This window comes from Eptatretus burgeri, chromosome 3, assembly GCF_056783735.1.
Source record: "Eptatretus burgeri isolate ZD-2024b chromosome 3, Ebu_testis_v1, whole genome shotgun sequence".
Classification (NCBI taxonomy): domain Eukaryota; kingdom Metazoa; phylum Chordata; class Myxini; order Myxiniformes; family Myxinidae; genus Eptatretus; species Eptatretus burgeri.
Genome location: NC_140963.1, coordinates 74,227,416 through 74,244,405, shown reverse-complemented (window position 1 = coordinate 74,244,405; position 16,990 = coordinate 74,227,416). Strand labels below are relative to the sequence as shown.

The following is a 16,990-nucleotide window of genomic DNA, read 5'->3' as shown; positions in this document are numbered from 1 at the left end:
AATTACTTCCTGGTTTGGAGCATACCAGCACTCTGATGTTACCGAAATTTATGCACCGTCGAATATGAAAACGATCATAACTTGGGGCATTGTGTTTATCTATAAATGTGCATAAGAAATCGAGAAATTATTAGAATACACGAAGTCATCACTCTCCGGAAGTCCGTACGTTGTAACCCGTAATGGGGAACGCGGCTAAGCTTCCCTTCCCCATCGGCCACGCCCACGCAACAACATGTCTTGTCATTGGTTTGGTAAATAAATGGCCATAACTTGGGAAGCACTTGTCCAATTAATATCAAACCTTGAAAGGCACATCCTCAGGTCCCCAGCAATATATCTGGCAAGTTTCAATGAGATTGGACCAGTGGTTGTTGAGAAACAGCGGTCACACACACACACACACACACACACACACACACACACACACACACACACACACACACACACACACACACACACACACACATTGCTGGAATTATAGAAAGATGAATCCATTTTTGAGTTCTCCAACCAATAGTTTTGTCTCAGTGACTCGGCATTTCGGCCAGCAACCCAACATGCACCGGGCCTCCACTAACCTTTATCAAGAGCAATTTTCTTGTTTACCTCCTCCCGGATATACCTGGTGGAGGGGGTGGGCTGCCTGTTTTGTTTACCAATCACAAAGCTGTGTTACAGGACCTCGTGACCATTGACCCGTGACAAGCTTGTGTTGTATCTCTCCAAGCCACAGTTGCCTCTGTGTCCTCGCTGGTTTTAACCCACTTTTCCTCTGTCCTTCCCCGCCATCGACAAACACTGGTTTAGGGCAGGCCATGTTCCCCTATGTAACAAGGTGAACATGCTGGTGGCATCTCCGAACCATGTTGGGAGGCGAGTCCTACAAGCATGACACACTGGGCAAATGAGGTCACCATTGACAGAAGAGACTGTGGTGCTATCACAGGCATACGGACCCCTCACATACAAATACACCAGAGAGGTGCCCATGGTGCGAGGACGACAGAGGAAATGTGGGTTACAACCAGGGAGGAGTACAGAGGCAACACACAGCTTGGAGAGATACAGCACAAGCTTGACGTGGGTCAAAGGTCATGAGGTCCTGTAATACAGCTTTGCAATTGGTCGACGGAACAGGCTCACCCCTTCCCCAGGTACATCCGGGAGGAGGTAAACAATCAAATTGCTGTTGATGAGGTGTGGTGCATGTCAGGTTGCTGGCAAAAATATTGAGTTACTCGGCCAAAACTGAAAAATGGATTCATTGGATATGATGTATATATGTATACATTGTTTATATTTGTTGAGTGATTGAAGACTTGTTTCAATCCACTGTCCACTGGCTCTTGTGAGTTTTGGTTTACCAGCCTCAAAACATTAAAGAAGTTCGTGATATTAAGCACACTCTGACCTGTTTGCAGATTAAATCTGATCCAGCAAATATTTGTGGGGTTTTCAGGTTTTACACCTCGATTTATACATTGTTTTTATGCATTTTGATGGCAAGCAGGCTGTAGGAGATGCACATTTTTGCAAAATACAATGCTACAAATGAGTACATAAATCCTCCTTTGTAGAAGTCTGTAAGTTGTGTTATCTGGCATGTTCAAAACTGGAAATACTTAAAAGCAATTTTAGTGAGCCGAGAGAGAAAAGAAAGCTTCGACTTTGCATCGGGTTAATAATTTTCTGGTTTTAAATAACTTGCAGTGCTCTTTCTTTCAGTGTTGACCCAGAGCCCTGGTATGCATGCAGTGAGAATGGAAAAGGGGGATCAATCCCCACGTTCCTTACCTGCTTTAACAGAGCAATGCACATGAGCCTTGGACTCGTAGAAGACCCAGTCAAACCCGGCTTCCACAGCGAGGCGTGCCAACATGCCATACTTGCCACGGTCTCGGTCAGATGTGGTCACATCCACGGCACGCCCCTCATAATGGAGTGACCCGTCAGAGTGGTGTCCATCTTCATCCCATCCCTCTGTCACTCGAAGCTTTACTCCAGGCCATTGATTCATCACCGATATCGCCAGTGCGTTCAAGCGGTCCTTACACCGCTGGCACATGCACACATGCACACACGCTGAAGTTTACATATGTATATGTCATGCTCACATCTTGCCATATAGTATAATAGTGTACTAAAACATATACTTTCAAAGTACTCCTGTAATGTCTCTGCCATGGTTTTTGTACACTTTCCTGTGATGCTGTTCCACATATTTCCTCCAGTCATTACTGTGAGGCATTCCATTTTTCATCTGCATCTCTACAGCTACCTATCTGAAGATTGATGAACCAACTCATTTGCATTCTTTAGACTTTATTAATGTTATCCCATGAGATTGAACTTAATCGTTGGTCCAAGTACCATGGCAGAGGCATTTTTCCAGTGAGGCAGATAAAATTTTCATTCATGAAAAAGTTCATTATCTAACATTTAGAGACAAGAAGCCCAATGAGCTTTAAAATATCCTTCAAAAAAGGAGTGAAAAAATAAACTGGCTAACTATTCTTTTCTTGTACACTGGAATACCACAACATCGTGATGATTTATTCCATTTCACATCTTTAAATATTCAATAAATGTGATGTCAGAGTAAATGATTAACATCAAACCAATAAAAACGTCCACTGAAAAAGTTTAGGGTTCCTGGAAAATAATGCAATAAAGTTATAGCAAATGATTTTACCAACACTATTAAAGATAAAATCCCTTACAAGAGATCCTCCAGTGCCCAGATAAAAAGGCTTCCCTTGTAGGTTATTGAAGTTGATGCAATCATATGTAACAACAGATATTTCCACTTAATGCTGATCAGTAAAACAGTACCATTCAGTGTTTTGATAAGTTTAAGCTTTCAGGGATGTTGTAGAAGCTAAAATGAAATTGATAAGCGACTGCAGGTATTTGAGGCCGACACACGCAAATAAAAAAAACCTTGTTTTTTATTTTTAAATCAAGAGTCGACATGACTTCATTTAAAAGTTAAATCTCTCACCTCTAGTACATTGGGTCAACAGTAAAAACCTGGAATCTGAAGACATTGTTACTTATCTCACGACTCTAGGGTTAACACTTAATAACACAAAGTTCTGGCAAACATAGCCGTAAGTAAATAAATCTCAACTTACTTTTGTCCCAGACTGCCATTAAGGCGATAAATCATTAGCTCCAATAGTTCCAGAAAGTATCTGTTCAAATGCTTTGTATTATTGATTTGTTCTCTGAAAAATTACTGATCTTAATAATCTAACTTGTTGAGTAACATACCATTGGAATGTCCAGGCAAGATTAACACAGCTCCTTGTTTTAAACTTTTATGAAAGAAAAAATTTGGAGAAGAAGAGGAAGAACTTTACCGAATCATGACCTTCAAATACAATGAAAATATGGAAGTTTATGTTATACATGTATACATGTATATATATATATATATATATATATATATATATATATATGTATATATATATATATATATATATTTATGTTCTCAGAAGTTTATGTTACCAAAAACTGAAAAATAATGTAAATTTCAGAGTTGTTAAAAAAGTCCCTTTTCAGGGAACAAGTAATGGGTTAGCAACTGCAGCTGTTCTGCAGCAATCGAAGTAAATCAAGCCTTGAAAGTTGATGCAAACAATTCCTACAGGTGTCCCAACTTTTGTTGATTAGTTACAGACCCTCTGTCTGTATAAAAGCAGTGTTGGAACAGACTGTTGCACTGCATGAAGTAGTATATTGCTATTATAATGGCGAGAAAAAGACAATTAACAAAGGACGACAGACAGACCATTATAACCCTTAAAAGTGTAGGTCTTTCCTTTGGAGAAATTGCAAAGAAGCCAAGGTGTCAGTGAGTACAGTTTCCTACACCATCAAAAGGCACTTGGAAACTGGAGGAAACTCTGACAGAAAGATGTCTGGCAGACCCAAAGCCACAACACAATCAGAAGACAAGTTTCTGAGAGTCAACAGCTTGCGTGATTGGCGGCTCACAGGACAGCAGCTTCAAGCACAGCTTAACACTGGTCGAAGTAAGGAAGTCTCAGTTTCAACTGTGAAGGGAAGACTTCGAGCTGCAGGTTTGACAGGTCGAGTGGCAGAAAGAAAGCCACTGCTAAGATGGCAAAATAAGAAAAAGAGGCTTGCCTGGGCCATGAAGCACCGCCAGTGGACTACTGAAAACTGGAAGGTCTTATGGACCGATTAATCAAAATTTGAAATCTTCGGTTCATTACACAGGGTTTTTATATGCCGTCGAGTAGGCAAAAGGATGGTTCCTCAGTGTGTGACACCAACTGTCAAACATGGGGGAGGAAGCATGATGATATGGGGCTCTTTTGCTGGATCCAGAGTCGGTGACTTACAGAGTGACTGGCACCCTGAACCAAATGGGCTACCACAGCATTTTGCAGCACCATGAAATACCCTCTGGTCTTCGCCGAGTTGGTCAGGGGTTCGTCCTACAGCAAGATAACAACCCAAAACATACCTCCAGGCTATGCTGGAACTCCCTTAGGAGAAAAGAACAAGACGGTAGGCTTCATATCATGGAATGGCCAGCATATTCTCCAGACTTAAACCCCATTGAGCTGGTTTGGGATGAACTGGACAGAAGGGTGAAAGCAAAGCAACCTTCAAGTGCAACACATTTGTGGGAACTTCTGCAAGTGTTGGGAAGAACTTTCCGAACAATATTTGATTTCCATTGTAGAAAGAATGCCACGAGTATGTTCGGCTGGTATATCTGCAAAAGGTGGCTACTTTGATGAGTCAAAATTTTAGATTAAATTTTGTTCAACAAAACGATTCCATGATTTCTTTTTTATCTTCAATTGTTTATTTGTTCTATGCTTTAATTTCAGAGAACATTGAAACATTAAACTGCTTAAATTTCAGTAACAACTGGAGAAATGGGGGTGTTCTTCAACTTTTGAGTGGTTGAATATATGTGTGTGTGTGTATATATATATATATATATATATATATATATATATATATATATATATATATATATATATATACATACATACATACATACATGTACCATTGTGTGTGTGTGTGTGTGTGTGTGTGTGTGTGTGTGTGTGTGTGTGTGTGTGTGTGTCTCTGTCTCTCTCTGTTGTATGCATGGCCACATCTTTTAAGTTACAAACTCCAAACTCGGGGTATAAATACAACTTTATGTCGAGGACAACATCGGCTTTGTGGTCCTGGCCTCACACGGTGGTTGGGAGGTGGAGAAGGGGGGCGTAAATTCTCGATGTAAATGTGTACCATGTGGGGCCACCTACTGCTGGTGGCTGAGGGTATTGCAATTTAATTTTTACCTGGGTAACACCGAGGCTGAAGGTGAGGCAGGGGGAGGGGGAGGGGGCAGGAAAGGTCCATGGACTGAGAATGGGGCAGGAGAGCCGAAACAGGGAGAGGCGGTTAAAAAAAAAAACCCCAAAAACAGAGAAGCCACAGACTTGTCTGCATGAGAGAGGAGATGAAACAAGGAGAGGCAGTTCAAAATAAACAAAAACGGAGAAGCCAGACCTGTCTGCATTGCAATAGCAATAGGCCCTTTCCTTTTGCATCAAAGCATTGCGAATTATTTTGAAAGCTTTAGATTCTATACAATCCAGAAGAAACAATTGTGAATCAGGGTATGTCATCCCAGTGAATAGACCAGTCCTCCCTTGATCTGTGGACAAAAGCCTTGTCGGCTGTGAGCAGTTCTGATTTTTCAAGGAATAACATGGAACAATGGAGGATGCTGAGCCTGAAGCTGCCTTTGGGGGCTAACCCAAGAGATGTCATGGCTGATGCTGAGGCCTTGACGTTCAAGAGTGAATTCTTTCCAACAGCTGATCATGGAAATTGATAGGTAATTTTGTTTGACGAACTTTCCTCAGTGACGCTTTGAGACTATGAGGGCGAGGCGAATCTTCACCATTTTCAATATTTTGAGCTTTTAACGTAAGAGTAAGTGTAACGTTGATTGTAAGAGAAACAATAATTTTGGAAAAATAGTTATAAAGCAGGGGTGCAAATTAATGGCCGCCCGGTTGCCAATGGCGCCTAACTTTTGTGCTGGGCGGGTACACAATACTGCCTTACCTGCCCGGCTGGCGAGTCACCGGTGATTCCTGTTATTTTGTACAATTTGTACTGGCTTCTATACTAGTTTTGTCAACTGGAAGTGCTCATACTGTTTTTGTCCGCAGAAATCACCGGTGATTCTGTGGCGGCCATTTTGTCTGTTTTCATCTCGTTCCAAATCACGCGAGATTTGACGGTTTTGACTCATTTTCTCATGCCCAGGTTGCAGTGTTGGGCACAAAAGCGATAATCCGACAACAGATAATTATCGAAGTTAACTTTTTTTATCGGAATTTAACTCCCATTTATCGTTGTCGGACCAGTTAACTTCCAATAATGTCCGATAATTTTTTGTCCGATAACATTTTTATCGTTTCTGGGTCGCATTTCGCCGAACTAATTATCTATGAGGAGAAAAACGTACATGATTATAGATTACTTGTATTACAAGATAATGCTGAATCAGGCCGCCTCGTGAAGAAAAATGCAAGAAGAGGAGGAGGAGGAGGAAGAAGAAGGAGGAGAAGAAGAAGAAGAAGAAGCCTTGCTCTGGCGACTTCCTCAGCCATGCGGCTGCTCGGCTCTGCAGGTACTGGGTTCAGTGAAGGTTGGGAAACATACAGATCGGTTCATTCAAACACAAGGACGGTCTGACCTTCGGCAGAGCGACGGACAATCGGACATGAGTGTTGAGGCGTAGTGATACCGTCGCGCCATGTTTGTGACTGTTCTCGGTGTGTTTGTAAGGTCGGGCCTCTCATGTTTGAATTAACGGTGCCTTCCTGTTTGTGTGCGCAGCGTTCGCGGACCTATTCCCGTTGCTCTTTCGGTAAGAAATGGACATTCATTTGTTTGTTGGATTCACATTGTGTCCTTGACCCGTCCCGTTAACCTCCCAGTGTGTGTGTGTGTGTGTGTGTGTGTGTGTGTGTGTGTGTGTGTGTGTGTGTGTGTGTGTGTGTGTGTGTGTGTGTGACGTCTCAGACTCTAAAAAGATACATAATGCTTATTTTATTCTTGGGTTTCGCATAAATAAGCCTTTTCCATGGGTTTTGAAGCTCTTCCCTTGATTTTTTGAACTTTTGTTAAAAAGTAGTTATTGTTATCCGATTATCATTAACTTCCGATAACTTTGTATTATAATTATCGTTATCGAAGTTAACTTTTTGGTTATCTGTGCCCAACACTGCCAGGTTGGTTAAATGAGTGAATTTGGGTGAATGAGTGAGTTTGATGAGGCTTTTGGGTTGATGAGTGAGGTTAGGTGAATGAGTGAGTTTGATGGGTGAGGTTCGGTGGATGAGTGAGTTTATATGTGATGCGTGGACGAGTAGTACCCCCACCATTGTCCATCACCCACCCCCCCCCCTCCACCCCATCGTCCATCACCCACAACCCCCCCCCCATCGTCCATCAGCCACAACCACCCCCACAACCACACCATCACCCACAAAAATTCCCCCCAGCACTACTCACAACCCCCTGCCCTCCCCCATCACCCACACAAAAGAGGTCCCCCCCACATCACCCACAACCTCCTCCTCCCTGCTTCATCCCCCCCCCATCACCCACAACCTCCTCCTCCCTGCTTCATCCCCCCACCCCACTCATCAAACTCACTCATCCATCCATCCAACTCACTCATCCACCCAACCTCCTCCATCAAACTCACTCATTCTGCAAACCTCCTCCATTAAACTCACTCATCCAACCAACCTCACTCATCAAATTCACTCATTCAACCAACCTCACTCATCAAATTCACTCATTCAACCAACTTCACTCATCAAACTCGCTCATCCAACCAAACTCACTCATGCGAGTATATTAAAAGTGTTTGATATCAAATTTGTGACTTTTGTCTTTATTTTATCGGGCCGGTAGAAATTCTCCTGGGCCGGTAACTTTTTCTTGTCACCGGCTCTGCTGGCCGGTGGATAAAAATGTTAATTTGCACCCATGTAAAGGGTGTGGCATTTATTGTGTGTGTGTGTGTGTGTGTGTGTGTGTGTGTGTGTGTGTGTGTGTGTGTGTGTGTGTGTGTGTGTGTGTGTGTGTGTGTGTGTGTGTGTGTGTGTGTGTGTATATAAATATACACTGAAACGCAAAAGAAACTTACCACTTGTTTGAAATGTAATAAAATTGTAACAGTTCAAAATAAAACAAACCAACAATTGCTAATTGAAACATTGGCATTTTATTGATGACATGTCAAGTTTTTGACCAAGATGCACCATCTCATAAGTTTGTTCTACAGTACAGAACAGCACAGGGTGCAATGTCAGTCCCCTTTCAATAGCGTGTGTGGCCACCATTGTTTTGGATACAGGCAGTGCATCGTCTGCGCATGCTGCCTACCAGTCTTTGGATGGATTGCTGCTGGATTCTGTCCCACTCAGTCCTCAATGTCTGAAGCCATCTGACTTATGACCATCTGCCTGTCCTGCCTTGCAGTGGTGACTCTTGGCCTCACTGATCGAGGTCTGTCATCAGCAGAGTTGTGGAGGGTGTCTCTTTCCACCAGGGCCGATATCGTCTGGTGTGAACAGCCAAGGCGACGTGCCACCTCACGGTAGCTCAATCCACCTTGCAGTATGCCCAAGGCACACTGCCGTTGATCCCTTAACAATCGTGGCATGTTGATTGAAATGCCTATTTTGCACTGGCTTTTTTAAAGCCAATATCAAGACATCACGTGCAGCTCATTAAAATCATCCCGTACCCCTTGGCTAATCACTGACAGTTAAAACGGCTGTTCAACAGCTGTGCTATGAAGTGACCATTGAAGGTTCAAGTGATCATCCGTGACCGTTTTGTCTGACAGTGAGGACACTATTGTCCACAAATAAGTTCACACATTTACTACTCGCAGTGTTATTGTTGATATTTGAAGGGTTAAAAGGTCATAAGTTTCTTTTGCGTTTCAGTATGTATATATATATATATATATATATATATATATATATATATATATATATATATATATATATATATATATATATATATATATATATATATATATACACACACACACACACAAGGAGCTGCAAAAGTAGGTATACAGTAATGAATAAAAGTACAGGCCTTACTGTATACCTACTTTTGCAGCCCCCGTATATATATATATATATATATATATATATATATATATATATATATATATATATATATATATATATATATATATATATAATATAAATTAAAAATTTATATACCTGTCAGAACAACATTCTCTGCTTTATGAGAAATTTTTATGAAGATGGTAGTGTTCATCCACTAAGCACATGAGACGTCATACAGTTGTTGTTGTTGTTTCATATGCAGCCTATGGCTGCTGGCTATGTCATTTTCTGGAAGCAAGGCTGATGCAATGCCCCTGTTACCAATAAGCTGGTACTCACTTTGCTGACCTCGGAAGGATGACAGGCTGAGTCAACCCACCTGGTATTATGTCAACAGCATGACAGAGGCTCAAACTCAAGACCCTAAAATCTTAAGCCAGCCACCTGAACCATTAACCCAACACCAGGCTACAAATCTTACAGTGAGGACACAAGAGACAATTACTTAAGCTATCACTGCTATTGATGATGACACATTGAAAGCAACAATGAGCAATGTACTGATTCGATGCAGGGAGAGCATCAATTATAATGGACAGTATTTAAAAGGTGTGATTTTTTTTTAAGTAGTAGAGCTGGGAATTGTGTACACTGCTATGATGTCAATCTCCCATAACTGTATTTCACTTAAGTACGCTAAAAACATGACTTGCTTTGTTCGGTCTAGTTTTATTCCAGAAATAGATGTGCCAGATATTAATGCCACACCCTGTATGATCGAGGACATTTTGGGTGGGATTTGGGGTGTGAGCATGAGGAAGGGGTTTTTCTAGGAATTTAATAATGCATTTAAAGTCCTTGAAGAAATTAACACAGAAGAAAAGGTTAGTGATAGTTGGAGCTTTCACAGGGTTAACCATTCCACCTGTTAACCCTTTGGTGCGCCATTTTTTTGCTCCAACGAAGGGTTAATGCCAGAAACGTCAGCTTCTACTTGCTTCCCACAGCAGACGGCATACTTGGATCAATGTTTGGTTGATTCCATCCATTGTTCCACCTATCTGTCGACCCAGATCATCACTAAACTTCATGAACAATAGTTCTTCATTCTATCACAGACGTCATTTCAGACAATGCTTTGATCCCTCTCTATCTCTATCTCTTTCCTTTATAAGGGGTGAGGCCCAAGCTTCTGCCCTCCCTTGACCACGATACTCCTCCACTTACAACTCTCCTCAGCCAACTCTCTTCACTCTCAAACCACCCCCACCTTATTGATATCCCTCCTCCCACAATCTTCCCATCTCAACCACGATCTACATTTTTTTCCTCCAACCTTGCTCCCTCAACCTATCTCCTCTTCATCATTCTCTCTTCCTCTATCCGCACCAAGTATCCAACCCACTTCAGCCGGCTTCTTACCAATCTCCCCGTCAAGCTCATCTGCATACCAATCTTCTCCCTCAGTTTATCCATCCTCCTTATTCCACCTCCTTCACTCTCACAATCCTTCTGACCCAGTTGTTCATCAAGTTTGGTGCTAAAATGTTTGAGCCAATTTCAAGAAAATGTTGCAGAAGTGAAAAAGTTGGGAAAAGCTAATCAACTTGATCGTAAGTGTGGACGAGGACCAAATATCCCAAACTTAATGACACTGTTGGTGGAATGGCCAAGAGGGTCACATACCAACAGTAGCTTGATCTATCACAGTCAAGCTGACAATTATAATTAATCACTAATGTTTCACATGTCTATGTGCTTTGGTAGCAAGAAGTCATCCAAAAATGATGTAAAAATTATTTATTAACTGCTTTTTCCCAATAAAACATCTTTCAGGCCAATACGTACTGCAATTGGGAATGGGTGGAGGAGTAGTGAGGGGGGGGGGTCATTCTTTCAAATATTTTTTAATAGGATTCATCGGTTATAAATAAAATCGTATAACCACTTTCAAGATACCGTGTGTCATCAGCTTTACAGAAAAATATGTTTATGGGGATGCCTAAAATGAATCTCGTTTTCTTCAGGGAGTCTTTGAGATCCATTCTCCTGGGAAATAAATGTGCAAAGATGTTGATGACTGCATCACGCCTGGTCTCTCAATCCTAATGTGTGTGGAGGAGTGTGATGGATAGCAGTCGCTTCTCTGTATGTGTATATGTATATATATATATATATATATATATATATATATATATATATATATATATATATATATATATATATATATATATACACATATACGGGTGTTGTATGTGGAATAGACAATGTATATCCCACATATGGCTGTGCTGAGTTGCCTCAATGCGTTCACATTGGCATGACGTCACTGGTAAAGTGCACGCAGGCTGAATTAGGAGAACATGAAAAATGTAAGGGATCACAGACTTAATTTGATTGCAGATGCGAGTATCACAGGTCTCTCATCTGAAAGCATCCTATGAAATGTAAAACTCTAAACAAAGTAAACACACAATTTACAGACTTGTCTTCTTCTCAATTACTCGCTCATGTCCATGCTCATAAGTCGAAACCACCAACCTCCCAGACTTAGAACAGAAACTCCGACTACTATTATGCCACCGAGTCTGGTTTAGAATCGCTATATAGATATGAGCATTGCAGAATTTTTCACTGAATCTGTTTATATTAATATACTGGAATAAGCTCCATGAATGGACAGATAATTATACGGATAAATGAATGTCCAGCACTCGGATATATGTAAAGTCCACAGTGAAAGCAATTTTATGAATGGTCGAATGACTCCGCTCTGACTCACTGGTGACAAGAAGGATATTTTTTATTTTTTATTCCTTGTTAAATAACTGGTCAAACTTTACATCAACAAAGATTGGACAAAAATCGAATGCCCCCATGGAGGAAATTTACCCGTGAAAAACAATTCAGAAAACGACGAGTTCAGTCCTACTCCAAAGATACACATATAAATAAAGATGAGAGGTGGGAAGTAGAGATGAAATAAAGTTGTTTCTTTGCTGTGGTTTAATGTTAAGTGAGTTTCACAAGGCGTTTGCCGAAGGCAAAGATTACCAAGCAGCAGTAGTTAATCGTTAACAGCTCAATGGCGTAAGGTCATGGCTCCGTGAGCATGTACTGTTGTAACTTCAGACACCACGGCAAGAGCTACAGATTCCAGAAGACAAATCAAAAGATCAGACTTTCTTTTTGTAGGTTGTCCTATCATAGTGCATTATATTGTGCAGAGGCAGCAGGGACGCACCAAGGAAGTCTAAGTTTCCAAACGGATTAATATACGAGATTAATTGTTGGGAGGGATCAGTTTGACTCTCGCGAGGAGTAGAGGTGTTGCGAATTTGGCAGGCACACATCCTTGGACAGGTGTACTTTTGGTTTGCTCGATGGCATCAGACTCACTGTGAAATGCCACTGAAAAGGATGATGCATATGCATAGCGAACTTAATTTTGAGATGTCTCCTCTGGGTTCAATTCCCAACCCGATTATAAAGTAACTGTCGGATTGTGCTCCGCAGGCGCAGGCAATACCAATATCTGCAAGCGTTGAATCACACAGTGCACCGTCCATATTAAGCCGGGTGTCTCGTCTGATCCCAAAAGCCGGTGTTTGTTAAAGATCCCATCGTGTCATTTGCAAAGAGTGAGCAAATTTTCACCAACTTTCTGAAGAAATTGCAGATTCCTGCCCAAACCACCCTCAATCGATATCGAGCATCTCCAGCTGATTCGTGAAATAATTCGGCTGAAAACGTTCCCAGGGCAGACCCCACAACTCAGTACGAATAATTGGAGACTTTGAAGAGGTAGTAGCAGTTTTATACCACCGAGGTAGTGTTTAAACTCGTCAGTTAAGCCGCACCATGAACATATTCCAGAATGTACGACGAGTTCTAATATCTCGGCGCATTATTTTTGCCCCATAACAGAACATAATTTCTATTGCTCAACCGAGTGATTCACACACAGATTGGGCTCATGATGGATGTGGAACCCCCCCGTTCAGTAACGCTCGTTTTTACGCATTTCATCGCCCGTTGTGCGGGCGCGAATTGAGCGAGCGCACCGCGTGGGCGACCTTGCCGCAGCATCGCCCCCGTGAGTCGCGCACGGACGATGAACCACGCCGGGAAAAAACGGTGTCCATTGAAGGCTCAGGAACGCTGGGTCAAGTGATCTCGGAAAGCGCAAGTCAAAAGAGTGGGTGATGCGTTCCTGGCAAGCTTGAGTCGCGTGGTTCTGTGCAGGGAAGGGCGCGCAACGAACTGACTCAAAAGACCTCTTCATCGGCGCTTCGCCAGTGCATCCGTCACAAAGACCTCTTTGAGCGGGAGCAGCGAAAGCAAAATGGAAAGGCGAAGCAGTCCAGCCTGGCAGGCCCATTGTGCACCCCCAATGGTGACCGGACTTCTTGTGCAGGTCCGCCTGCAACACGTGGCCTCTCTTGAGCCCACATAGTGCGAAATGCCAGGCCGAGCCCTTGGCCGTGAGCCACAAGGAAAGAACAGCTTCTCTGGCCCACCCACTTCCTACAGGTCTTGCTCCTCCCAGAGCCATTTTGCGATCGATTCTTCCCGCTGCTCTTGCCCACCAGCACACTATTCTGCTGTATACAAGTTGGGCATCCCAGTAACCATGGACTGGATGTACACAGACTAATACATCCAACAATTATCCATACTTAGCTGTCATGCCTATAGATAGAGAAAAGTATCTTTATTAAGAGTATTAGTATTCCACTGCAGAAGAACACACACACACACACACACACACACACACACACACACACACACACACACACACACACACACACACACACACACACACGTCCTACTGCCTGAGTACACGGGTACAGGAGAACAGAGATGGAAATACAGTTTCGAGAATGGGGGTTGGAGAGGGAATAGAGAGCGAGAGAGATAAACCTTAAAGTGTGTGCATTTGCTCGTCGAGCCTGGAAATTTCAAGGATTCGTTTTCAAATGAAAATCATCCACCTACCCAGAGCACTGCTGCAGCAATTTTGGAACTCATTCTTGCATGTCGTGAACGAGTCCATGATGTATACATTACAAGTAAAACCCTTGTGAACATGCCTAGACCACGTTTTATTTATTTATTTAGAGACAATTGACCTTCTCACTCACAATAAAGAATCGAAATCAATATACAGGTCTTTATGTAAAACTCCATTGTAGGCCAGATTGTTATAGAATACATATACAGTACAGTACTAAAGTTGTATTGGATGTAAAGGGCACAGCAGCCATTGTTGTGCAGTTCATTTATTATTTGCTGTTTAAAGTTAAAGTTATTTCCCTTTCTCGAGAAGCTAACAATAGCAAGTAATAGTCTTTTTTGTGTGCAACACTAAAGAGCCAAAACCTAACATCAACATATTGTATAACGTCATCAGTCAAATCGGAACGTCATTTCGTGTGGTTGAGATGTGTCCAGCACAGTCACAAATCCGTGAAAGCTGGCTGGACCTTTTTTGTGTCGGTGACAGCATCCGACCTACATTTTCGATCAATGTTGCATTGACGAGGAAAACCATGTTTGGTGACAGATTGCGGTTCTTCCCCTCCTTGTCACACTCCCTTTTGTCCCGTGGACATAAATCCGAATGGAGGCAGCTTACAGCATGCCAATTCCAAGGGCTGTCAATCGCGTGTTGCATTAGCACACGACGAGACAAACTTAATTCCGCGCTACGATGAGGTCCGCGGCTCTCTGCATGCTCGACTCGCGTCCAGGTAAATCCAGGTACGATGTTGGTCTCCGTCTGCATCGTATGTCGCTGCTAAGGCGGTTAATGCTGGGACGCAGATAAGCAGATTGCATTTGGCACAATTCAATACCTGTCTAGTTTTTCTCGACGGCAAACTTATCAGGAGTGACAGCTCACCAGTCATTGTGACGCGTGGCGAGAGGTCGTGTCTCACACGGTGGAAACGTTCCAACCGTCCATTGGGGTCTGCGGACGACTTTTTGAAAAGTCTAAGTTGAAACTCCATGTATAAAGTGTGTGTGTGTGTGTGTGTGTGTGTGTGTGTGTGTGTGTGTGTGTGTGTGTGTGTGTGTGTGTGTGTGTGTGTGTGTGTGTGTGTGTGTGTGTGTGTGTGTTGGATGTTGAAACACAGTTGGGTGCTGGTGTGGCAGGTGCGCGTTACACGCGCAGGGTGCAGAGAGAGGCGCCATCTGCGGAGAGCCATGGATCGAAGACCCTGGTGCGGTAGCGCAGGAGCGGTCGATTGCAACAACATGTGTATATATATATATCTGCGATGTGCAATCACCTGGCCCAGATGACTTTGCTGTCGTCCTCTGACTTATTGTCGCCTGTATTGTGGATCTCCCAAAGCATAAAGCAACGTCGATCCGACGCTACCATCAATCGGAGGACGATGTGTGCACGGCACCAGACTAGATCCAACAAGTTGTAAGTCCTTCACCATTCGCTAGTATTACACAAAGCACATCGGGTTTAAAAAGAACGGGTGTTCAATATATATATATATATATATATATATATATATATATATATATATATATATATATATATATATATATATATATATATATATATATATATATATATATATATATATATATATATATATATATAAATATATACGTTGACCTCTTCACCTCCACCCATCTACCTCCAAATTAACAAGTCATGCAGATCAGCAAGCAACTGCACCGTGTACACTTTAAAAACAACATGCTCAGTGTGCTGAAGTTCATCAACAACATCCTTATACACACATGCATGTATACCTGGGTCATCAAACGATCGGCTCCGGTCTTCTCTTCATCCTTGAATATGATATCTGGGTTGTAGTTGGCTGTGAGCTCACGAAAGCGGGTCGAGCTGCGCGTTATTTTGCCCTGCACCCTCCCGCTCGCCCCGAGGGTCTTCTCCACCACGTTCGGGACGAACTGTTTGTAGGTGAGCGGACTGAGTTTCCGGGAAAACCTCCTGCGTCCGTATCCGCGTCCGGGGCCGCAACCCACGGCGTGATGGGCGCACAGGAGAGCGAAGCACAAGCAGCGTGGCCAGGAGATTCCTACAAACGCCATGTCTGTCCAGGGTGGTCGAGCGCAGACCCGACGCCGGTAAGAACCGCACCGTCAGGAAACGTCAGCAACGCACCGTCCTGAACTCATGTATATGTATAAGTATATATGTACATATATGTATATATATGTATGTGTGAAGGTATCGATGAGTATATCACAGCGAGCATGCGGCGCGGTCAAAAGTGAAGGTGAGAAAGAGGAAGAAGAAGAAGAAGAAGAATTGAGGTAACTGGAGAGAAGCAAGAAAACGATGTTCCCACATTGCTTGAGTGCGAGAGAGGAAAGAAGAGGCTTCCGAGGGACGTTTCCTCACCACGCCCGCGGGCAAGGATGATAAAAAAATTTCTATATACATTTATATCTTACTCCGCCGTGCCAAGGATCGGAGTCCCAAGCGCAGTGCGATTGGCGGAGTCGCGTTTTCCCACCTCCTCCCCTCGCTGTCCCTCAACCCCGCGCGCGCTCGAGCACGTGTCGCATCTTCTTTTTCTTCTTCTTCTTCTTCTTCTTCTTCTTCTTCTTCTTCTTCTTCTTCTTCTTCTTCAACACCTCGATGACCTCGATGAAGACCTCGCGATTCCAACGGACGCCGCTCACGGCACGCTGGCCCGGTGCACACGGAGTGAGCCGACCCGTGAGCTCTCAGCGCGCGACCTAATATAATTAATTAATAATAACCCACGCGTAAAGCTGTCAAGTCGCCTTGTGTGCACCTGGGCAGAGGGTAAAGACCTATTTTCTGAAAAACAAAA

The 16,990-nt window shown here is 42.9% G+C and overlaps 2 protein-coding genes and 1 long non-coding RNA gene across 4 annotated transcripts in view; 2 read left to right on the top strand and 1 right to left on the bottom strand.

Annotated features, from left to right (window-relative positions):
- Nucleotides 1-1,868, top strand: part of LOC147030193 (uncharacterized) — a 143,861-nt gene extending 141,993 nt beyond the window's left edge. Inside the window, exon 6 of the long non-coding RNA XR_015056256.1 lies at nucleotides 1,729-1,868. This is a non-coding gene — a long non-coding RNA (uncharacterized LOC147030193). The remainder of the gene's footprint in view (nucleotides 1-1,728) is intronic.
- Nucleotides 1-2,068, bottom strand: part of LOC147030192 (sonic hedgehog protein-like) — a 58,713-nt gene extending 56,645 nt beyond the window's left edge. The window contains exon 1 of the mRNA XM_085873996.1: nucleotides 1,798-2,068. Coding sequence (XP_085730122.1) covers nucleotides 1,798-2,068 — 271 coding nt within the window. The remainder of the gene's footprint in view (nucleotides 1-1,797) is intronic.
- A 13,925-nt stretch (nucleotides 2,069-15,993) lies between these two features.
- The window catches only part of RNF32 (ring finger protein 32), a 134,519-nt gene continuing 133,522 nt past the window's right edge, over nucleotides 15,994-16,990 (top strand). For both annotated transcript variants that reach the window (XM_085873991.1, XM_085873994.1), the window contains exon 1: nucleotides 15,994-16,274. In XM_085873991.1, coding sequence (XP_085730117.1) covers nucleotides 16,179-16,274 — 96 coding nt within the window. In that variant the 5' untranslated portion in view covers nucleotides 15,994-16,178. The remainder of the gene's footprint in view (nucleotides 16,275-16,990) is intronic.